The 24,582-nt window shown below is 39.2% G+C and overlaps 1 protein-coding gene across 2 annotated transcripts in view; it reads left to right on the forward strand.

Annotated features, from left to right (window-relative positions):
* LOC103696973 (5'-3' exoribonuclease 4-like) overlaps positions 1 to 24,206 on the forward strand; it is a 38,016-nt gene extending 13,810 nt beyond the window's left edge. The window contains exons 7-22 of one of the 2 annotated variants that reach the window (XM_039117854.1): positions 28 to 177; positions 326 to 493; positions 693 to 770; positions 3,733 to 3,819; positions 6,620 to 6,700; positions 8,754 to 8,849; positions 9,901 to 9,971; positions 11,275 to 11,403; positions 11,511 to 11,587; positions 11,781 to 11,821; positions 11,915 to 11,989; positions 12,113 to 12,264; positions 12,403 to 12,507; positions 12,608 to 12,683; positions 21,648 to 21,730; positions 23,231 to 24,206. In XM_039117854.1, coding sequence (XP_038973782.1) covers positions 28 to 177; positions 326 to 493; positions 693 to 770; positions 3,733 to 3,819; positions 6,620 to 6,700; positions 8,754 to 8,849; positions 9,901 to 9,971; positions 11,275 to 11,403; positions 11,511 to 11,587; positions 11,781 to 11,821; positions 11,915 to 11,989; positions 12,113 to 12,264; positions 12,403 to 12,507; positions 12,608 to 12,683; positions 21,648 to 21,730; positions 23,231 to 23,939 — 2,178 coding nt within the window. In that variant the 3' untranslated portion in view covers positions 23,940 to 24,206. The remainder of the gene's footprint in view (positions 1 to 27; positions 178 to 325; positions 494 to 692; positions 771 to 3,732; positions 3,820 to 6,619; positions 6,701 to 8,753; positions 8,850 to 9,900; positions 9,972 to 11,274; positions 11,404 to 11,510; positions 11,588 to 11,780; positions 11,822 to 11,914; positions 11,990 to 12,112; positions 12,265 to 12,402; positions 12,508 to 12,607; positions 12,684 to 21,647; positions 21,731 to 23,230) is intronic. The other variant, XM_039117855.1, reaches the window with a different exon arrangement.
* The last annotated feature ends 376 nt before the right edge of the window (positions 24,207 to 24,582 follow it).

Below are 24,582 nucleotides of genomic sequence, written 5' to 3' on the forward strand. Positions count from 1 at the left end.
CAGAAAACTTTGTAACTGACTGTACAGGTGATCTCCATGCCAGGACAACAAGAAAAATGCTTTCTCTGTGGTCAGATTGGGCATTTTGCAGCTGACTGCAAAGACAAGTCTGGTGAGCAAACTTCTGAGGATGGGAAGGCTGTGGATGATACCCCAATTTACAAAAAGAAATATCAGGTGGAATTCTGAACATGCAGCTTTTTTCAACCTGTTGTAACAATCTTGACTAGTGCATGTTTTTATTCTCTTTCCCCTTTCATCCATTCTCAAAAGCTTTCCTTAATATTAGATTTGTCTTCATAGAATTAACCATTCAATCTATCAGCAGTTTCTTAACATCTGGGTTTTGCGAGAGTACTTAAAGAATGATTTGGAAATACCTGATCCTCCATTTGAGATAAACTTTGAACGGCTTGTGGATGATTTTGTCTTTCTCTGCTTCTTCGTGGGAAATGATTTTCTTCCCCACATGCCTACGTTTGAAATTCGTGAGGTTAGATTTGATTTCAGGACTTGACGACCTGTATTTTTTGTTTTTGTTGTTTAGCATGCATTTATTAGTTGTAAATCTCAATTTTAGAAAATCTCAAATGCAAATACATAATGCTCAACAAGCTGAGACTCTTTCATGGTTTCTGTGCTCAAAAAATTTAAGGGGCTTCAAATTTACTGAAGTTTTTTGGACGCTGTAGGGTGCGATAAACCTGCTTATGTTTATTTATAAAAAGGAGTTTGCAGCAATGGGTGGTTATCTTACAGATGCGGGTGAGGTAATTTTTCTCCTCCTTTTACTGTATTGAGCCACAAGTAGAAGTCGTTCTATATTGTAGCAAGTGCTTGTTGTTCCAGATGTCAAAGATGAATTTGAAAGGACATTCAAACCTTCATTATCTGATTTCCCCCCTGTATGTTATGATTTCAAGAATATAATCACAAAACTTTTAAGGTATAATTATAGTTTTCTCTTGCTTTCTTTTTTTTCTTCTATGCTTATGATTTTAGAGGCAGCCTCCACTAAAGCTGTGAATGCACTAAGTGGATACCACTTACTAAGTCTATAGATTAGATTTTTTGCCAATATATCTAGACCAACAGTAATTGATTTTAGCAAAAAGTAGAAGATAAGAAATCTTCAGTTTAGGAGGGTAGTCCCCAAGGTTCGCCGTACCGTTGCCGCACTAGTATAGGCGTACCGAGTGTCGGTACAGTATGGTATGCGGTACGCCAAGCGTACCGATATGGCGTACCGATACCGGTACCCATCGGTATGGGTACGGTACCCTCGGTACCCGACCGGTACAGCATACCATGGTAGTCCCACTGCTAAATTTATTTGTTGACAATAATAAAGGCATGGTCTGCCGTATCGGCCCATATCGGCCGGTACGGGCCGGTACGGGCTGGTACGTACTGGTTTGGCCCTAGACCGGTACCGGATCCGCATGGAATCCGGTACCGGGTGGTTTTTTTAGGAGAGCCGACCGGTACGTGGTTGGTACCGCTTGGTACCGGCATCATACCGGCCGCCGGTTCGCACCGGTACGTCACTTTTTTTTCAAAACAACCACAGCGCCGCGCCGTATCGTGCAGGTACTGACCGGACCGGTACCGTACCAGTCCGGTCCGGCTGGTCACCGGTACGCCGACTGGTACCGGTACGGCGGACCTTGAATAAAGGTGTATGCAGTAATAGAGGCAGTGATGGATGGACACAGACATGAGAATTGGATTGGGAGATGCGTTTGTGTGTCTAACTAGGCAAGGAAGAAAAGGAAAATTGGGGATATGTAGGAAAAATAATCTTAATTGAAGCATGTGTTTAAGTATTGCATAAAATAAAACATTAAAGGATATTGTTTGTTAAGGTTTCCTCCAATGCATGTTTCTCATCCAAACTTCCAATTAGCTTAAGGATTTGAGAAAAAAATGACATTTTGTAAATTTTAATACCCACAATCATAGCCAATCTCTGAAAAGAACAAAGGCTCCATTTTAACATTATTATAGTGGGTTGAACTTTTTGTGGGTCCAACTCTTTACCCATATCCGAAAATTGCTAGTTAGTGTCTAACACCTGACCGATACATATCCAACATGGATTATGGAGCTAGATGCGAAAATAGAATTTACAGTAAAATTGAATACAGATGTTTGCAACAACTTCAATAGAGCAAACAATTACTAGGACTTCTAAGGGGAAAAACAAAAAAGTAGTGTTGCCAATAAACCACCCATTGCATTTTAAAAAGAATGAATGACTTAGTCCATAAAATGCAGATCCTTTTGACACCTGATATATAATTCCAAATAGATTTAGAGAATATTGTATGAGCTTGCAAATGTCTCCCAAGCATGGTTTACTATACTGACACATACTGCTCGGTACCAGGAATACTGCACCATTTTGGTCGTATAGAGGTTTGATACGGTACTGTACCAACACAAAGCATAGCTGCTGTCTCATCTCCAGTAGTGTGCCATGTGCCGGTATGGTGGTGTACCATACTATACCACTGGGCAACCAAAATGTGCCTGGTATCAGTACAACAAACCTTGCTCAAACTCACAAGTACTGTTAACTCCCTTATACTCAGAATCCAGCACAAGGACCAACAGATCTAATGTACTAGAAGCTCCCGATATTGCACATTTTTTCCCTTTTTATTATAATATTGGAGACTCGTAAAACTAATATTAATGGACATGAGAACCAGTGAAGTATGGATACTTTTTATAGTAGCCGTTGCTAGATTTGATCTGTATCAGATTCTGAAATGCCTCAATTAGAATCTGGTACATGTTAGATACATCTCGTGAACATTCATTTCAGTTATTTCTTGAACATCTCTCGAACAATTATCTTAGCTGGCAGGTTTCAGGTTGTGTTGATTCAACACCCAGATATACAATCCATTATGGTAAATAAAGCCTGATTTTACCTTCACCTATCATGTGCCATACACACAGAGATAGAGATAGAGATAGAGAGAGCTATAGAATTTTTAGTGGTAAAAACATAGATATATTCCTGTGTATATAAAGACAAATATTAATTTATTATTTTTATCCTGGCCATTTGTATCTTATGATTTTGGGATGTGTATCTTGTATCTATGTGTATGCTTCATTATTAAGAGCATGACCACAATGAACTTGAAAACAAGTAATGGAGAGGCTTGTTTCTCCACTAAAGATATGAAATATTTTCTTATCATTTAGGGAATCTTTCACATTGTCATGAGTGAGAGCTGATCTTGAAACAAAATCTTCATGAGTCAAAACATTGAAATTTAAATGTTTTACCCTATCGGACACTGAACTTACAAGACAGGTAGTTAACCTTGACCATTACTTTTTGGTTACTGTTCTGTGTTTCCTAAATCTTTTTGTCTTCTTCTCCCTACTCTATTCACAAGAGCACTGCAATAAACATCAATAAAACAAAAGGTGGAATTGAGTTTAGTGTTAAATATATCACAAGACTCAAGGATAGTGCTCTAGCAGGAAAAATAATAAAAGAAATGATGATTGGATTCTGTGTTGAATGTGATACTCCCATAGTATAACTGGGCCTAACCATCTTACAGCATTATATGATTAAACACTACTATTCTATCGAGATTTTTTAAGTGTCCTTGTAATTATCTGGTTGATCTGTGGATATATTTAATAAGTTGGTGAATCAAAATGTAAGGTCAAACTTTCTCTAACTTGAGGATTTTATGTGTATAGGTTTCATTGGATCGGGTAGAGCATTTCATCCAGTCAGTTGCCGTTTATGAAGAACAAATTTTTCAAAAGCGTGCTCGTATTCAGCAGGTGACTTGCTATTCATATGTTGTTGGCTATCTTCTTCTTTGTTTCATAACATATGCCTTTTCATTGCCATGCTATCCATGTGCTGTTGGGTATTGGATCTTGGCCTGGTTGATTTATACTTGGTTCTTTGATTCGTAGTATATGTTTTTCTCATGTCAGGCTAATTCAAATATTGAACTCTTTTCAATCCAATTATTGAGTTTATGACAAGACTTTGCCTTTTTTTTTTCCTGTATACATAGGAATAATTATCTGCATTATTTTAATATTGAGGAGCCTGTTGATGCAAAATTTGTTAGATCTTGTTACATGGAGCGAAAAAGGATTGGACCAAAAGATGCTAGAAAAAAAAAGAGGTGGGGTAGGTTAGTCATTATTTAGCAGTATCTTTGGAGAGCCTTACCCAAAAGACATCAACATGTTTGATAGAGACCGGATGCTAAATCAAATATAGTGAGAGAAACTGAGTTAAAAGCACTTACTGTCTTTCCAACTTCTCCCTTGCAATTGACCTTCTCCTTTCTTTCCACTCCTTATTGTTCCTTTCCATTCTTTCTATTCTAAATTTTTGGCATCTTTGCATCCTTTTCCTGTTCTATCTCCTTTTCCCTTCACTCCTTCCTTGACCTGCACTTACCCCTTTATTTTGGCTCAGTTGGATGATGGAAGGAGTGTGTACAGAAGTCTTAGTGAAGAAAGAAAAGTACTCTTGAGCTGTTGCATCCAGAGAATGAACATATTGGGAGTGCAAGGGAGTGATGTGATTGAGAATATAGGGAGTACTGGAATTTGTGCCATAGATGCTTAAGGGTCAGCTCAAGGTTGTATGCTGGATGCTTCCAATCACCTTTGTTTTCATTATTAATGAGATAAAATGGAAAAGGAATATAAACTGGGGAGTTTGTCTGCTTAAAAACAAGGAGAGATTGAAGATCAATCATCTTTAGGACAGTAGCAGGAAGGACAGAAAGAAGAGATGGAAAGAGGTGCTTAGAAAGGAGAAAAGTAGTTGTTTAGTTAGTACTTGTTCAGTGAGTAGTTTGCAACTTATGGAACTCCATAGAACCTGTCACAAGGGAGTTACTATATCATTGTAAATCTCGGACTCTTAAGTACCCAAATGACCAAGATTTTTTTGACACCAAGCCTGTTCACAGGATGGATCCTAAGCTCCCTAAAACTTCGCTTTCCTATTCAAAACTATTCCAGTAATTGAAAACTTAAAACTCAGTTTATGAATTTCTAAAGCAACCAACTATATAAAATAATTCTGATTTCTCACTTGTCTAATTGCCAAAAATATTTATAAAGTACACAATTTGAAATTGGGGTTTCCCAAGTTTCCTCTAGTGTGGGGCCTGCCAGGCTTCGACTGCACTCTTTTTTGTAGAAAAGGCTGGCCCTTCTGCCCCCATCCCCCCCTTCCTCCTCCTTTTTCTTTCTCTTGAATAGGCACATGCGGTGCATGTGCTAGGCACTAGTAATAAGAAAGTAAACAGTGAGACTCTGCATTGTTCCATCAATTTGCTGCACTGGGAGAAAATATACCCTTCAGTTTAGAAGCTCTAAATATCTACAACAATAATAAAGTAAACAATGAGACTCATGTAATTTTGTGTATTTGCTGCATTGGAGGAAAACTTATCCTCGGGTTTAGAACCTTCAATTTATTGGGCCTTCTTGGACAACCTGTAGCGGCAACAGTTCATGATTTCGAGCTCTTTGCAGCCAATGTAGTCTTTACACTTTTGCAATATTTAGGCAGCCTGCCAGATGATACACTCTCGATGAAAATTTGGAATTCGAGACACTAATAATGAAGGGCAATGGAAGTCTTGGTAGTCTCATAGGCATTTAGGCTATGTATTAACTGACGAGGTAAATTAAAGGACACAGAAAGAAGTGAGCCCTTCCTATGGGGAATAGTTAAATTGAGCAAAGAGCTATTCTTTTATCCTCATTCTCACACAAGTATACACATAGTGAATGGGCTAGAATCCATTTGTGGCAAGTTGAATGTTAATTATGTCAATGCAAATTAAAAGACAGGCTATTCAAAATTGAGAATCTTCATTTTGTCATGATCCATAATTTTTTAAAATGCTCTGAAATATGAAATCAAATGGTTTCAGGTGTCTTATGGATGGCAATTGAGAATTGTCTTATGGATGGAAATTGAGAATCCAAATTGTGGACCGTGATACATGCACTAGATGTATATAGAGGTGTGATCTACGTGTCATAAAACATATATGAACCATGGTTTGTTGTACTAGTACATACTGCCCTGTATTCGGTGTATTGTACCGTATTGGTACCAAATCGAGACTTGGTCGGCCGGGGGGGGATACTGAGTCTCATTATGTCAAACCAACACATATACCAGGAGTACATGCATTGTACCAGTTTTTAACGATGCTCATGTTTACTTATTTTTAACTTTCAGAATAATAACAATTATGGTAAATCAAATGCAATGGATGCTAACAGAAATTTGAACTTAAATTGAATTACTTGCTTTATCTGTAGATCTTTAATTATATTTGATTAATCTCTGAGTACAACTGATTTTCTTTTGCTGCTTATTGATTTGCAATAAGGATTTCCCTTTGGTTATTGTTGCATGCAAAAGTATCTGTCTTCCTGAACATGCTTTTAACAGGTTACCATTTCTCACTAGTTATGCATCCCCGAGAAGCTTTGTTGCTACTGGGCTTTTCATGTTCTAGTGTAAAACTCATCTTGCTGTCTGGGTTTTGTTATTGCAGTTGTTGACACATGTTTTAATAATGCATCTCAGGCAATTGAAAATAATGAAGAGCTAAAGCTTAAAACGCAGAGAGAAATCCCTGAAAATCTTCAGTCTATGTCCCCAGACAAGGTTTGTGTTTTTCTCATTTTGGTTGTAAGTATGTGCATGAATTTTTGCACGGGCATGGAGTGAACTATTACTTTCTACAACCGAGGGAGAAATTGATGGGATTCATTTGTGAATATATGATAGTAGTAATGCAAATAATGTTCAATGAGAAGAACAGAGATCATACATGCATACATCTACTTGTGCATGTGCATATGTATGTACTTTTATGAATATGCCTATGTATATGTATATATACATAAGAGTCTATGAAATAAATTAAATAGATCCAAGTTTACCACTGGTGCTCAAACTTATGGCCGATATCACAAGATTCTCATTACATCAACTTATAATCAATGTCAACAACTGGCTTGCATTATAGTGATATTCTATACATCTTTTAAATACTTTATAAATCCTTTAATGCTAAAACTAATCAGAGCTAGACATTTGCTAAATGACACCTGGGTAAAAACTAATCAGACCTTCAATCCACTTTATAATTTTTTGGCCAAGTAAATTCTAGTTCAAGTACATTGTTTTTGAATTTCTGCTGAATGTCAGTGTTCTAAACTGTGGTGCATGAGGCTGCATATGTGACCGTATACATGCATGTGGCCCCTTGACTGGAGTGCATTGCCGATATATAGTTAATGTACGTGGTTATACCATATATGGACTGAAAAGACAGTTGACTTAGCATTATGTGGCCATTTGTGTGGCTAAATTAGCATTGCGCAGCTGCATATGTGACCCATTTAGTATTATGGTGCAAAATATGTTCCCACTCTTAGGTGGGCCAATGTGGATAGAGCATGTTCATACTGAAGGTTAGGTCGGATATGAGTTTCACTTATGTTACAACCATGGTCTGCGGTACCGGTCGGGCCTGGGACCGGTACCGGATCAGCGTGGAATCCGGTACCGGTAGTTTATTGTTGGAGAACCGGTACAGAACTGGTTCGGACCAGTACGGGACCGGTTCGGGCCGCCACCGGTACGCCGACCGGTACCGGTACGGCGGACCTTGGTTACAACTATTATTATTAGTAGTATTAAGTACTAAGTAATAAACACTAATTATTAGTTGCCATTGTTATTAATATTGATATCCCTTATCCGTAGAATATATCATTATTGTTGCTTTTATTGTACTTAATATACATTATTTATTTTATATTCTTAAAAAAATACTTATCACATATGCTCCCCATATGCAGCCCGGATACCACGCATGCGCTCTGCAGTCCCTTGACTGCTGCATAGTGCAGTACTCTGCTGAATAATTTTAATCTTGTTTGGATCGTAGATTTTATGCTGCATGTAATTTCTGCTACAAGATTTCTTCTCGAAGTCAAATCTGGAAGCAGATTTGGAGCTATTTTCTTTTTATTTTTATTTTTCTTATCAGCTGCGAGAAAACGTCAGACTGCACATAATTCAGACCAAATATCAGATTTAAACTGAAAGCAAAGCTACTATTCATTAGTATTCTCAACTGATCTTTAGTGGCTGCAACATTCATGCATTCAGATGCTTCTTAGGCACTTCCGTGTCCAAAATTATTTGAAATTTTTTTTCTCCACTCTGACAGTCAGTCTAAAACCTCTAAATATATTTTTGTACTACATGCCAAATACAAATTTTTGGCAAGGGAAATCTTATAGGAAATTTAGCATCTTTTGCCACATGGTTTGTCAACCAAATCATTGAGTACCCATTTGTCCCAATCATAAGTTTATGTCTCAAGTTGATTTGTAAGGCAAGATGTGTTTTTACAAGTTGAGCAGTTTCGATTGACAAAATTAATGCTATACTCATGGAGGCATCATTACAATCATTCTTGTGCCTTCATAAACTTGATTTACTTGCTGATCTATATTTTTCGAACTTTATACAAAGCATTTGATAAACCATTCAGTCAAAGTACATGGTGTTTGATTGCTAAAAGGACGTTGATTTTCTGCATATGTGTTCATGAGTAAACACATATTTGAACTTGCAGTTGGAACGTTGTCCCCCCATTAACCAGTCTTTTTGTGGATTTTGATTGTGATGATCCTTTTTTCAGGTAAAGTTAGGGGAACCTGGGTACAAGGAAAGGTACTATGCTGAGAAATTCAATATAGAAGAACCAAAGTCCATTGATGATGTCAGGAAAGATGTTGTGAGTCATTTGCTATCACTAATCTTGAATTTTTTTACTGAATTTCTTGAAACACTTTGTTGTTCTTAAGCTAATATGCACACATCTTTTCCTTGTTACATTGATACTTCTGATAAAACTTGGATTTTATTTCATGAATCTAAAATTGCCCAAGGTTTTTTCTGGTCTTAAAATTGTATGGATTTTACATACCTCAACATCAACATGGAATATAGGCACTTTGATTTACCAAAATTCAAAACTTTATATGCTAGACTTTGACCTGCATTCAAATAGCAAATAATGGGAAGTTGATGTAATTTAATGTTTTCATGAATCCACATGTATAAACCCAAAAGGATTTGACTTGTGCATTGACAATTATGTATGACACATTGTTTTCTGTAGAGAAACATTATCATTTGTAGAGCAACATTTGATGCAATAGTGGAATGACAATTTTTTAAGTTATCGTAACAAGATGTTGGATATTGTATTTGTCCTTTTCTTCAAATAGTAGTTCAGGCTATGAAATCATCGCCAAAAGTTGTGTCGAGGAATAGATATTTTCCTGTGCTTGGTGCTCTAAAAGTCAGTATATGCAGTCACAAATGTGGATGTGGTCCCTTGACCATGCTGCTTTCCTTATTTACGGTTATTGTATGCGGTTTGTGGCATATGGACCTAATAGTGTCTCCCTTAGCATTGTGCGGCTGCTTATGTTAGTGCACTCTTATGGAGGCCTATGCAGGCCGGGTGGTAGGTTCAGGCAGATGGTGAGGTTGTATTTTTATTAGGTATTCAGTAATTAGTAACTACTAATTATTGGCTGTCATCATTGCTGCAGTTGCTGTTCTTATTGTTATTGAATATCTATGTATCTTAATTAATTTTATATATTTTGAAAAATAGTACAAACATTTGCACCCACAAATGTCTCCCTAGAGCACATGGCAAGCCCCATCTACCTTTTAAAATGTTGCCTATGCTTGTGAAGCTAGGAGTGGTAGATTTGTTGACTAGGTTGACAAACTTGTTTCTTATTTGGTACATTAATAGTCTTGCTTTACAGGTCCAAAAATATGTAGAAGGCCTTTGCTGGATTATGAGATATTACTACCAAGGTGTCTGCTCTTGGCAGTGGTAAGTTATTTTGATACTAAAAAGTTATACTTATTTTTCATACATTTACTTATATGTAACTGGACAGATAACCGTCAAGCCTTATTCTAAGTATTTGAGTCAATTATAAGTCCTTGTTCTATTGTGGGCTGCATTTTATTTACTGAAAGTTTGTCCAAATCCTAAATAACTAGTTATGCAATTTTTCCCCAACATTTACTTATAACCATGATGAAAGCTATCAAGCCATATTCCAACTATTTAGCTTATTCTTCTATTGTTCCAAGCAAGGGCTACTTACTATTTTATTGAAACATTTTCCAGAATTCTTCCTCACTACCTTCATATATTTAAAGCAAGGTCTGCCGAATCGATAATGGGGCTCGTACTGGCTGTCGATCAGTTCAGTACAGTACTTGTACGTACCATATCGAGCTGGGGTATATTGAACCAGGGGAAGGGAGAGGAAGAGGGGGAGAGGGAGGAGAGGGAAAAAATAGAGGGAGGGAGGGAGGGAGAGGGATGGGTCTTACAGAGAGGGGGAAGATGGAGGAGAGGGAGGAAGAGAGGGAGTGTGGGAGGGAAAGGGAGGGGGAGAGAGGAACGGAGGGAGAAGCGCCCAGAGAAAGGTGGAAGAGGGAGGAGGGGGAGGAGGAGAGAGGGAGGAAAGGAGGGAGAGGGAGGGGGGCTCATGGAGAGGGGGAAGGAGGAGAAGGAGAGGGAGGAAGAGGGAGTGAGAGAGAGATGAGACTTGCCTTGGCATTGGTCAGTGTTGAAGAGGGGAGAGAGTGAGCATGAGCAAGGAGCGAGTGAAGGAGAAGAGAGAGCGGGTGCTTTCTCAAAGCTTTGGTGAACGGTGATTCAAAGTTAGGCATCTTAACTTTGTTCCTTTTGCATAACTTCAACAGCTCTCCACGCTGAGTGTTCTCAGATCTTCATTGGACAAGCGCATACCATGTCAAAATGGTTTATCCTTATTTGGTCCAATTCATATATCATATCAGTTGCAGAAACACCTCTTTTATCCAAAGAAGGATAAGGATTCGGTACCCTTTCATTGCTTGACAAAAGGATGAGAGCTGCTACTCTACAGTCATATTTATACCTCAATTTTGGCTTTGATCCCATATAGATGGGATGTGACTTGTTGGTTAAGATTTCCATTTTTATTTGTCTAGCTTAAGCAAGTCCTGAAACTTCACATAAAATTCTGTACCTTAACTAAGCTGTTCCCTCCTCTTCCAGTAATATTGAACAAATTGTGCTAATGCACTTTGAGATTTAAAATCCATAAGCGGTTGCAAATTTTTCTTCTCCCACTCAGGTTCTACCCATATCATTATGCCCCTTTTGCATCCGATCTCAAAGGATTGGCTGATTTGGAGATTACGTTTTTTCTGGGTCAACCTTTTAAGCCATTTGATCAACTAATGGGAACACTTCCAGCTGCCAGGTTAGAAACTGAGTTGCTACATGTTTTTGTCTCTTGTTAAGGATGTTATCTTGAGACATGGAAGCTCATCAGGGTGGTTTTAATCATGAGGTTTTCTCTTCCTGTAGCTCCAGTGCCTTGCCTGAGCATTACAAGGCATTGATGACTGATCCAGCATCACCCTTAAGCACCTTTTATCCCAAAGGTAAAATTGTTTCAAATAGTTTCTGTAGGTTTTATGAATTGGTGTCTTTGCTTTTTGGCACAGACTGTCTTCATTATATGATTTGACGGTTGTGAATTTGAAATCTATATTCAATGTGTTATCCATCTTGATGCTATTTTAATTACAGATTGTATTTTATTGGGGTCTAAAAATTTTTCTTTTTCATCTTCAGATTTTGAGATAGACATGAATGGTAAACGCTTCGCATGGCAGGTAAATCATGCGGATGTATTCAGTTGGTTTAGATTTTTGCCTTTGATATTCTGACTTGAGAGACGATTATATTTGTTATTCTCATGGAACCAGGGAGTTGCAAAACTGCCATTCATTGATGAGAGACGGTTGCTTGCTGAGACAAAAAAGCTTGAATACACTTTAACGGTGTGGGGAATGTGGATTCTTTTAATTAATTGATTTTTTTTTAAGTTTAGAATTTGTGTTATACGAACTTTTGGTTTCCTGCGCATCTACTCGAATTCTTATGCATTGGTAGTGTTTCTGCAGGAACAAGAGAAATCTCGAAATAAAATAATGTTTGACATAATTTATGTCCATGATAGTCATCCATTGGCTGCACAAGTTGTTTTACTATATCAAATGTGTCCATTACCAACAGAAGATCCATTATATTTCATTCCAATTGACACACGTGTTAGGTCGGTGTGCCATGTATTATGCAATTATGTTCTCGATTTTTTTTTTTTTTTGCTGTGAACTATTTTATATGCATTTGTTTCTCATGCCATCCTCCCCCTGGCCTCCGTGCCCTAATCATTATATTTTCATTTTTGCAGTAATGGAATGAATGGATTCCTTTGTTTATGTGAGAGGAACCACTATAACACATCTGTACCTGCACTAGTCAAAGGGTTAAATTCTGTTGAAAATAACAGAGTCTTGTAAGTCTTCAATCAATCTTTTACCGTGTTTCATTCCGAGAAAAATAGTTTTTTCTGGTTTCCAAAGCCTCAGATGCAATAAATTTCTGAAATTCTGTAGGAATGCAACATATCTTAATCCCCAGCACCACAAACACATAGCAGAACCTCCTGAAGGCGTGATCATGCCTGCAAAGGTACTTCTGCAGTGCTATTTTACTAATTGTTGTGTGATAGCTTGGCGACAATCAGTAAACTATGTTTGTTATCAGCAATAGCTTTGGTTCATTTTGCTTGACTTATTTTCTGGATATAGTTATGCACATTTAATCAAATCAGAGATGACCATGAGCCATGAATATGCAGTAGTACAGAATAGCGCAGAATGAAGGATAAGTGATTCAGCGCAGCCTAGGGAAAGAAAATTTTAGGGTGATGGGGCTTTGGGATCCTAGGATAGAACGTCTAAGTTGCTGCATATATTAGTCGAGCTCTGTTTTTCTTAAAGATGAACTAGCAGGGTCAATTTTCTAAGTTGAATTGGGTGATTAATTTTATCCTGGGGATTGGGGATTTAGGGTTTAGTTTGTAATCCAAAGCTTAAAACTAAAGAAAAGAATTTCATATTAATGCTAGAGGGGTTTAAGGAGAGAATTTCATATTATTTTGAAGAATTATGATTCAGTATTTAGTTTAATGGAGGGAAGACAGATAAGAATAAAGAAGAGTAGCTATTTTTACATAACTAGTGGAACGAAAACGTAAAGCTTGGACTCACTCCAAGCAATTGGATCTTTGCTCTAATAGAGAATCAATGGCTTCAGATAAGTTAATGATAGCAACTCATCAACTATTTGAAATTACATTCCTTTCTTTTCGAGAAGACATCTGAAATGAAAACCTTACTAGGATTTTATAGCCTCTATATCATCTAAAGTGGAAAATATTAGCAAATAGAAAAGAAAATTAAGAAAGCAAATAATGAAATAAAAGAAAAATCTCTGCAAATCCTAGTGGACTCACATGCGATGCGTGCATTGCCAACGACCAAAAGAAATGAAGGGATTCAGGAAAAAAAAATATGCTAGGGTTGTGGGGCCTCATGCAAAAGAATAAAGATAAGTGCTTGGAGTTGCAGGGTACCATCTTGAAGCTGGCCCTGTGGTGGAGTCATGAATAATCAAATTAGAATTGGAAGAAAAAAGAAAAATAAAAGGCAAAGGTCAAGGTTCGCAATCTCAGTATTGAACCTTGTATCGATGCCATGCTGGTACAATGTCGGTTTGTTTGGTACTACAGTCAGTTCGGCGCACCAACACTTGGTACGCCCCTCGTATCTAATCTCGGTTTGGTACCGATAAGGTATGGGATGCTCGTTATGGGGTAGTGTGCACTGCTATAGCGAACCTTGGTAGAAGTACTTGTGGAGATAACATTGTTTATTTGGATCACGTCACCATGTTACCTGATGGAATCCTGCACCAGAGAATCTTTCATATTCCGTAGAAATCTTGACTGAAGATTATTCCTAGTTGGACGTTTTTCCGTACTTGATGGGATCCATGATTAGTGATCATCTTCTACAAATTTGTCAGCCCTGCTTTTTCTTCACAGTTGATCTCCATCACCTTGGTTTTGTCAAAAACATTTTTTGCCATCGAACAAGGTTAAATCTCTGCTATTATAACCAGAGTTGTCAAAGACGCACCTAGGTGCAACGCGTACACGAAGCCCAATTGATGTGCCTTGCTTACCCCAACGCGAGGCCCCTTTTCTTAAGCAGTTTTCTTAAGGGCTACAAAAGCACACCTTTTCTCTAGAACCTTGAGAAAAAGTGCAAGCGCAGAAAAAGCTTGCCTGATCACATTTATAACTCAGCATCTACTGTGATCACGATTTGGAGATTTGTGGCCTAAAGGGAGAAAGACACAAAGGGGGAGATAGGCAGATATCAAGAGAAAGAGGTGGGTTAGGAATCCCACTTTCTGATTGAGAGAACTGCCAGAACTAGGGCTACGACCAGCCAACCACCTGATTCTTCCATTTGGCATGTCGTCCTTCTTGGGCCGGTTCAGCAGAAACAAGGGATGCGCCTGCTGCTTCCCTTTTTCTTCCTCTTCTTCCTTTTCTTCATGGTGCCACCTTGCATATTGCCTATGAAGGACCGAGAGGTAGATATTGGACGTAATTTTTTTAGTCATACTTGTAAGGAAAATCATGTAAGCAATTATATAGAAGAAAATAAATTTGTACTGCAAAATTGAAAAACAAAACTTATGCCAAGTTATAATTAGAATATAGGTAATAGCTTGCTAGTACTATGCTGATTTTTCTTTTCTTCTTGATCACTCGTGTCGTGGCGGCTCATGCTAGAACATGCTCCTAGACCCTATATAGCATTCGACCCCCTACAAACACTTACATTTGCATGCAAGGTCCGCTGAACTGGTACCGGGACCTGTAACGGTCGGCGGCGGGTTCGGTACAGTACTAGTTCGGTACTGTATTGATATAGTATGCAAAGAACCAGCACACCATTTTTTTAATGTTTTTTGGGTTTGAATTAATGGTAATCATTTTTTTTAATTTTTTCAATGATTTTAAGTATAATTTAATATTTTTTGATATTTCTATGATTCCGATACATTCTAAATAATGTCTGTTGATGTTTTAGAGTGATACAAAACTTAAAATGATTAGGAAGATGTTGCTTGCTAGAAGAAACAATATGAAATATCCTAAAATCAATTAATGAGATACAAAATATAAAATGATACAATGAATTATATATATTTAAAGTACAACATACATACCGATATCCAAAATCTCGAGTGACGATGTCTCTCGTAGATATCTGGATCATTAGTATAATCAGGAGGCACATCAGTCTATCTCTCTAACCAAGTGGCATTGTAATCATGTACGCTTATCTCATAAAGAACGCGCTCTAGGTTATAACCAGTCTTGGATCTCTCATTGAAGCTCTGGCTTTAAGCGGTGTCCTCTAGTTGATTATATGATGTGGAGGAATTGCTGGCAGCAAAATTTGATCCGTAAGATGCTCCCTAGCTATGCAGGATAGTTCACGCCCCGAGCCTGAAGCGCGACAGACACCGCACGCCCGTATGGTGGACCGTACCGGCGTGCAAGGCAGCTGATTATATCAATTCTATTACAAATGCTTTAAAATTTACTTAAACATTAATATATATACAAAACAATCTAACAAGTTTTTCAAAATTTGCAATAATTCAAATATTTTAGTTAGACTAACCACAATTCTAATTTTAACAAAAACTTTCAAAATCTATCGCACTCCCCAACTCCGTGCGATTAAGTTTCTAGATCTGAAAAACAAATAAAATAGGATAATGATCTACACTAGCCCAGTAAGTAACATAATACCCCAATTTGGGTCAGAGCATATCAAATGTTTAATTAAAATCATGGTATGCCGAACCGGCCTATACCGGCTGGTACGAGCCGGTACAAATCGGTCCGGCCAGCTACCGATACGCCAAAGCCGTGGAAACCAGTACAGGCCGGTTCCATGCCGGAGACGAAGAAGACGAAGAGAAAAAGAGAGCGTGGGGAAGAGAGGGAGGGAGACCACCTTCGGCTGCCATCGGAAAGCCGCGGAGGGGCGTCGGAGGCTGGTGGGGGGCGGCGGAGCCCGGCGGGGGACGGTGGAACCCGCGGGGGCGCTGCGGAGGCCGCGGTTTTTAATTTAGGAATTTTAAGTGAAGTCGGCAACCGATTTGCCGACTTCACTTAAAATCTCCAAATTTAAAACCACGGCCGCGTCCTCTGTTTCTTTCGAAACAGTGGATGCGGCCGCGACCTCGGCCTCCGCTTCCGCCGCACCCCCGCGGGTTCCCCCGCCCCCCGCCGGGCTCCGCCGCCCCCCACCGGCCTCCGACGCCCCTCCGCGGCTTTCCGATGGCGGCCGAAGGTGGGCTCCCTCCCTTTCTTTCCCGCGCTCTCTCTGGTTCTCTTTTTCTTCCCTGGCTCCGGCAGGGAAGAGCTTTCCGGTTTGTACCGCCCGAAGCATGGTACGAACCGGAACCGTACCGGTCCGGTAGGCAACTGGTATGCCTACCAGATTCGGTACGGCGGACCTTGATTAAAATACAAGATAATGACTGAGAAATAAATCACAATAAGCATTCTAATTTTTGAAATTTATTAAACATTTTGTTTCAGAAAAACACTGATACCATAATTCCAACATAAATAGGCTACGGCCACGAAACCTAGTGGTATGGGTCACATAAAGTGCCAAGCACGACTATTATTAAACACCGGTGGTACGGTGTCAAAATACCACTATTCTAATCACCGGTGGTACGGTATTGAAACCCGTCTCTCACAGATATAAGTCGACAGGGCCAATGAATAATCTCCATTAGCGGGGCCAGAATATAACCATGCTGGAAATACATACATACAAAATAAATAACTTAGTCAAATTTTACATATTTCATAGCATATAACAAAATTTTCAAATAGTATTTAACATGCCCGACCCATTTTACTAAGTGCAAAAAAACGTTGGGATTTAATCAACATTAATTATTTTATCAGTAATTTATAAAATACACTTGAAGCATTAAGTTACTTACCTTTTCTTGCTTAAATCCTACTTCAAACAAACAGATCAAGTGCACCTGTTTAAATATAATAAATTTTTTTGTTAATTTCAGGGCTAAGCAAAACCAAAAATACTAGTTTCGGTCCAACAGGGTCCCACATGGCTGAACTGAGCCCAAGTTGGGCCCACAATGGGTACGGCCCAAATAGGGCCTAACAAGGCTTGGCTGAGCCCAAGTTGGGCCCACAAAGGGTACGACCTAACTGGGCCCAACATGGTTGAACTGGGCCCAAGTTAGGCCCGCAATGAACAGAGTACAAGCTTGGCTCAGTTTGGCCGCCGCCTCTTTTTTTTCCTTTTCTTGCTCTTCTTTTTCTTTTCTTTTCTTCTTTTCTTTCTTTCTTTTCCTCTCTTTTTCTCTCTTTTTCTTCTTTTTCTTTTCTCTTTCTTTCCTTCTTCCTGTTTCTTTCTGAAGCTTCCCTGTTTCCTTTTTTTTTCTTCTTCCCGTAGCTCTCCCCCTCTCTTTTCCTCTCCTCTCTTCTTCCTTTCCTTTTCTTCTTCTCTTTTCCTCTCTTTTTTCTCCCGCGAAGGAAGGCAAGCTTGGGAGGGGACCGGCCTGAGGTCGGCAGTGCTTGCGGCCGAGACGAGGCCGACGGCTCCCGCGACGTCCGCGGCTACTCCCCGCGATGCCTACGATGGCCGCACATAGGTGAGCCTTCGCTTCCTTCTTCCCCTCTTTCTTTCTTTCTTTCTTGCTTTCTTTCTCTCTCTCTTTGTTATCCCAAGTAAATTGGGAGGGAAGAAGGTTGGGAAGAGGAAAACTAAGGTGGTTGGGAGCTTACCTAGCTTTGGGGAGGAGTCACGAGCACCTTCTCCGTCGACACAGACGTTCATTCAGGAAGCTCTATCTCTGAAGGAGGAGAATAGTGAGGGAGGAATAATGATGTGGGGTCAGAAAATAGAAGGATTCTGGAGGGTTCGACGACTGAGCCACCGTACATCAGTTTCTCCCCTCTCGAAGCAACGGATAGTGGCCTCCAGATGGGCTGCCGACTTTGGTCCAGGTTGGCCCATCTGGCGGCCCAATACTCACAGTAGTAACCATCGGAAGATACCTCAGACGCACTATATCCATATCCGTATTTGTATGAGTTATAGATTGCATGTGTCTGTGTGTAATATAATGCAACATACAACTTAAAATTTGATACGTCGATGGATTTTACTCCACGTGCGAGATCATCTGCAGCTGCATCGTGTCCTCTTGAAGGATCTCGAGGAGTTCGTCTTCTATATGTAATCGTATCCTGCTCTACCAGATCGTGCATCGTGATCCCTACCTTATGTGGCATGTATAAATTGGAACTCACCGGTGGATTGAAGACCACCTTGCGACTATATCTCATAAATGGTGGTCTAATGTCCTCTAGTTTAGCTACCAGATCCATGACTCTTAGAACTATCATTGCCGCTCTTCTTGGTCTTTGAATATGAGGGAATTGACTCTTCCATACTCTTTATTGGGGCTGCAACTGTCTTTCTTTTTTCTTTTTTGTTGCGCTGAGTAGCTGCCTGTTTTTCCTTTGTGCCCCTCTTTGCCTGATGTTGGATGGATGTTGCCCTCTTGACTGAGTCGATTGGATAGCGTGGTAGCTTCGTCTAAGCAACTCTCGATCATATCTTTGGAAGAATGTCTCGGACAAGCAGTCATGTGATGACCGGCTCCCTAGTGACTCCGGTGGCTATGGCTGATCAACTGCAAGGATGTGTGAAATATTGCGATCTGCCCATTGTCTTAAATCCATCCTAGTCTCGTTGGTTACGAAATTGGCCAGTTGTAGAGGCAATCTCGGCTTATTAAGTTCTGGGTCCTGTTGTTGACCTACAAGCCATTCGATCATAAGATCATTCTCATCATCAATCAAAGCATTGTGGACCGAATCCGTGTACTTCAGCTCTACTTTCTCCTGAATGCACTTTAGTCTCAATCTTAGATTGTAGTGAATATATACACGGTCGTTGAGGAACTTTTGTGTTAGACGTTTTTTTTTGCTACATATATTTTTTTAAGCTGTGGGTATGCTTCAAAGGTTACTTATTTCTCAAACTTTTTTTTAAATTTAGGCCTAGGCCACTATGCACATGATCACGTCAAAATTTGAATAAATGGACACCAAATTTAGCTGGAGAGTAGCTTGCATGCCCTTAAATAATCTTCTAATTTACAGTTATTTTTTGAATTTTAATTTTTTTTTATTTTTTATCCAAAAATATTTTTAATTTAAAAATATATATATAATTCGAAAATTAAAGATTTTAGTGGGATTGTGTAGATCATCTATAGATCTACAACATATCATGAAATCATGTCAATCGAAAATTTTGGCAATGACCTCCCCTTAGTTTGAAAATTTTTCGACATTTTATGGTGTTGAAAAAAGAGAGAGGAGGAAGTGAGGAGGGGAGGGGAAATATACTTTGTTTTGGGTTGGATCCTCCTTGAATCGTTGAAATCAACGTGTCTTTTGGCTTGGGGGGGATTTGAAAAAACTGTGAAGAAAGGTCTGGGAAGCCTTCTTAGGCCTTTCCACTACTTAAAAAGGGAAGGGGAGTGGGAGTCGGTTCGAATTGGTGTGAACCGCCCAGTTCGCACCTGTTCCACTCTGAACCGTTCGGTTTGGGGGTGGGTTCCGAATTCCACAGCCGAACCGACCCGGTCCCATGTTGTTTCGGCCTGTACGGCCGGAACTGGGCGGTTCGGGCCGCTTCAGCTTACATGAATTCGGGTCCAATCAAGACTTATATATCATTTGTATTGCCCCTTTTGATCCGTCAGTAGAAGTTCGCTCTTATGCATTCTTACTTTTTGGAATCACAAATTTTCAAGTTAAACTCTCTTTAAAGGCTGACCAGAAGAATCCCTATTCTATATGTCCTATGTCACTTAGATCTAATAAAATAGATAACAAAGGGTCAGAGCCGCTACTCTGCACAAAAGTTGACCATCATCTACTCCTCATCATTACAAAAGTTTCTTATTGATTTTTTTTTATATGGAAGATTCCAAGGAGTTGCACCATATTGCAAATTTATAAGTCAGATTGTCCAAGAAAATCGAAGTCTAACCATAAAAAATTCTAAAGGGTGGAGAAGGTGATGGAGTAGGAATGCTTTTGGCCTAATGGGGAAAGATGAATAAGTGTTTTGTTGTTGCAAAATACAATGAAGTTTGGAGGAACTTTTGCAATAAATGCATAGAAAAATTACGAGGAATAAAGTGGCTCGTAGCTTTCAATTTACGAGAATTGAAAATTATCTTTGATGCTCTTTATTTTTAAAAATGTCATAGGTTGTCAATTGAAGGGTTCCTCAATATGGTTGTGTTGTAACTTTGTTTAAATGCAATTATTTTATTTCCATGCTGGTGGGAGTTTTTGATCAATAGCCACAATCAAATTAGATTCTAAAAGGGCAGTACTTTTAGAAATGCATTAATAGTTTTTATCCTAATGTTGGGTACTATGAAGCTAAAGAGTTGAGCAATAAAATTCTTGATCGTTATCAAGTGCCTTGATGCATGCTGTTGATTTGAAATTTCTACTTTCATTGTTGCACCTCCATTAAAATTTTGTACACATCCTGTACCAGCACCTGCACCTTCTTTTAAATGCTTTTACTGTTTTCTTTGGTTGGGCATTTCCTAATGATACCAAATTATAGTGAAGGATGTTGCATGTACATATCATGGATGGTTGGGATCAGACTCATGGTTTTCTTTTCTTTTTTTTTTTTCTGAAAAAAATTGGGACAAGGATGGATGGTCTCCAGAACTGGATCAACATTCAGTAGTTCAAAATCTGGGCTTAGTTTAGTAACTTTATTAGGCAGTCTCACAGTGGATGTGATTTTAATAACATTATTATCGGGTCATCTAGAAGGTTTCTATTGTTAAATCTTGTAGTTTCTTAATCGAGGTTGAAGTTATTGGCTCCCAGGTTAACATTATAAAACTATTTACGCTTTTTTTTGCATTTGTATTTTGACCTTCTGCCTGTAGAAGTTGCGTACCCGACCGATGCAACTGCGCATGCACACATGGAAGTGTTTTGTGTTTCAGTTTTTAGAGCTTGCTATTTTGAGCATTGAAAACATGAATGATAGGTGTTGTGCCAACTATTGATTGTTAGCTCAAAGCTGTAGCACTTCTTTTCTTATAACAGATTGTTTTTTTTCTTTTTAATCAACTTTAATGGCCTGCCTGTCTTTGGACCAAATGTTACTGCCATGATAATGATGTATAAGCAAATTAATGGGTACGGAGTACGTATTGTGTTCCATTGCTGCTACCCAGATTTCAATCAAATGCTGTATGCACTCATTATAGATGCATCCTTAATCCATATACTGTTATAGTCTACCATGTGTTAAACTTGTGGCTTGTTACCTCTAGCTGCTTCTGCTTCAGAATGCTGGGATTTGAATTTGAAACAGCCTTTTTAAAGAATCCCGCTATCCTGTGACAAGAATTCAGATATATTGGCAAACTAAAGTGAACCCTGCATTTTCACAGGTTTTGAAACCTCAAGACATCAAACCTTTCCCTGTATTATGGCATGAAGACAGTAACGGACGTCGTCAGCAAGCTAGAGAGAGGTATCTCTTCATTCTCTGGATCACTCATCTTGCTAGGTCAACCTATGTCAGTCTTCACTTTTATAGGGATGATGCTGTAGTCTTGATGGGTGCATGCTTGCCTGTGGACTGGGTTCCACCGTACACCTCCCCCGTCAATTATAGCTGTTCACTCATGTACCGATATGACGACCCTCTTGTACCATGCCTCTAAAATAAAAGTGATGCCGGACAGAAGGAAGAGGAAGAAGAATAAGGGAAGAAGGAGAGAGGAGGAAAGAAGAGAAGAGGGGAACTAGGCTTCACGCCTAACTCTTGCTCCGGGTTTCACACCAGGGCTAAAGGAAGGGAATCAAATTTTCATTTATAGCATACCCCATACAAGCTTATGGTCTAACATATATGTAAGACCCAAAATGCCAAAAAAAGACCTCTATAAAGAAACTCTCACAAAGACCCTCAAAGATAACAAAATGCCTAAATAAGCCCAAAGGCTATCAACATAAAGCAAAATCACTCTAACCATAACAAAACTGGCTGGACCATCCTCCTACAGCGACTGTAGACCCAAATGACCGGTGATCTGGTACTGGTATCCGCACCAAAAAGTTTATTATTTTTCTCAAAAAACAAGTTTTTAGGACCATTTCACCATTTAAGCTTCTATTAAAACAATAACAAAAGAAAGCTCCTCAACTACCAGCTAAGTACCAAGATAACTTGTGAAGTCCTCCTTTCAGCACCTTGATGCCTTGCCAGTGTCCTGAAAACAGTTGCAGTGTGTGGGTGGTCAGGGGACCGCATAGTGCATAGGAGGTATGTAGGTCTCATATGAATATCTGGCTACTATTTTTTAACTATTTAAAATAAATAAAATATATTAAGTATAATAAAAACAGTATTATTGATAGTAATATTTTTTTGATAAATAATAGCAACTCTACTATAGATAACAACTAATAATTAGTGCTTGCTACTTGGTATCTAATACCTAATAGCAATAGTTATCACATAATTAATATATGGATATTATTTATACATATATATGTTAGGCCCACTTGAAATCCACATTAAACCTAATCATTAGCTTAGGCAAGCTGTATATGCAATTACAAAATGCTATGTAGGTCAGTTATGCAGTTGCGCATGCTAAGTGGACTGCCTTTTTCAGCCTAGATCTAGTGTGATCGGGTATAATAACCATGATATATCGTACCATACCGTACTGAACGGTACCGAGCGTACCGTACTATACCGGTTCGGTACCGGTACTGGCACCGGCGGCATACCGATCCTCGATATGCCAAAGAAATTTTATATCGTAGCACCGGTACGGGTCCGACACCGGTACAGTGAACCTTGATAATAACCATGTATAGAAAATCCAATGTGGTCAATAGACCGCATCCACCATTTTGAAACACGGACTAGCCCCTGCATATTTCACCAAAACAACTAAGTTAGAAGTATCTTCAGTTTTATTTTGAAAACTTGATGTGAAATTGAACTACTTTTTGCCAGGCTACAGGTGCCTGGAACGCTCTCTGGCCATGTTTTAGGAGAAGCGGCACATCGTCTGGTTAAAAATTCTTTACAAATCAAATCCAACAACACTGGAAGATTGCTTGAGACACCCTGTAGGAATGCTGCACAGGGTGTTAACAAGCCCAGACCTGCTGGACCATTGGGATATGAAAGAGGTTTCATGGAGGACAAAGAGTATTATCGGTCTTCTACCTATAACCCTCCTAGCTGTAACATACAAGGTTTCTCAAATCCTAGGCTGTCTCAGTTTGCTTCTGATTTCCAAGGATGTAGTCAGAACTTCAGGATGCAGAAATCAAATTTTCAAGACCATTCGAACATTAGTACAGGGTTACCTAATCCGACAATTGAAGAGGGGCTAAGATTCCGGTCACATCCAAGGATGCCAAATGCTCGATACTGGCCAAATCATCAGCAGCGCATCCAGAATGCAGGGCCACCACCACCGTTGCCGCCAATTAACTGGATTGGTAAACAGACAAGTGGTTTTATGGATGGATTTCACATACAAGTGCCTACGAACTGGACTGGTAGGCAACCAACAAGGGGTTATGTGGGCGGATTTGGCAGGCAAGAGATATCCACCAGGGGCATGTATGATAAGCAGCAGCAGCAGCAGATAAGCAAGGTATATCGGGTTAAATCACAGACACAGGAGCCAACAAATTCGTGTAACCATCAGTGAATGTGCTGCATCTCAACACATTATTTTTCTTTCTGTCAATTTAAAATCTGATGCCCTGTGTGTAATGTACGATTAGAAGCGTTGGGTGATGCGCCCTCCTATCAGTCCGTGTAATATATACGTTACTTTACCCATATAACATTTTATTAGAATATTAGAAGGCTATGTACTGCAATGCACATGAGAGTCGGGTTCTACATTTTAGTTTTTTTTTGGTCTGTGATGCACTTGAAAATATTGGGTGCAATAACCACAGGCATTATCAGAGTCGCACGGACGTGTACATTGATTTATTGCTATATTCTCAAATGCATGTCTAAAAATTTTGCGATGCTTCTAACTGACTGGAGCTAAATTGCATCCTTCTGCATCTGTTATGGATAATTACACTGGCAACTGTCATTGGGTAGTTCCAGTAAAATTTGTCTCAACGTTTCATTATGAAACATCAACACCTAGGAACATTCTTTACGATGCTTGGTTACAGGCCATCAGGTCTTCCAGATTTTCAGATGAGGCTATAAAATCACTTCTCATGTACCTAAGTTGTTGATGCACCCGCCTAGTAATTGGGAGATGGAACACCCGGGTTATTTACCTGCTGATTTTCCAATGAACATTTTGACTTGCTGACAAACCGATA

This window comes from Phoenix dactylifera, unplaced genomic scaffold, assembly GCF_009389715.1.
Source record: "Phoenix dactylifera cultivar Barhee BC4 unplaced genomic scaffold, palm_55x_up_171113_PBpolish2nd_filt_p 000281F, whole genome shotgun sequence".
In the NCBI taxonomy this organism is placed as follows: domain Eukaryota; kingdom Viridiplantae; phylum Streptophyta; class Magnoliopsida; order Arecales; family Arecaceae; genus Phoenix; species Phoenix dactylifera.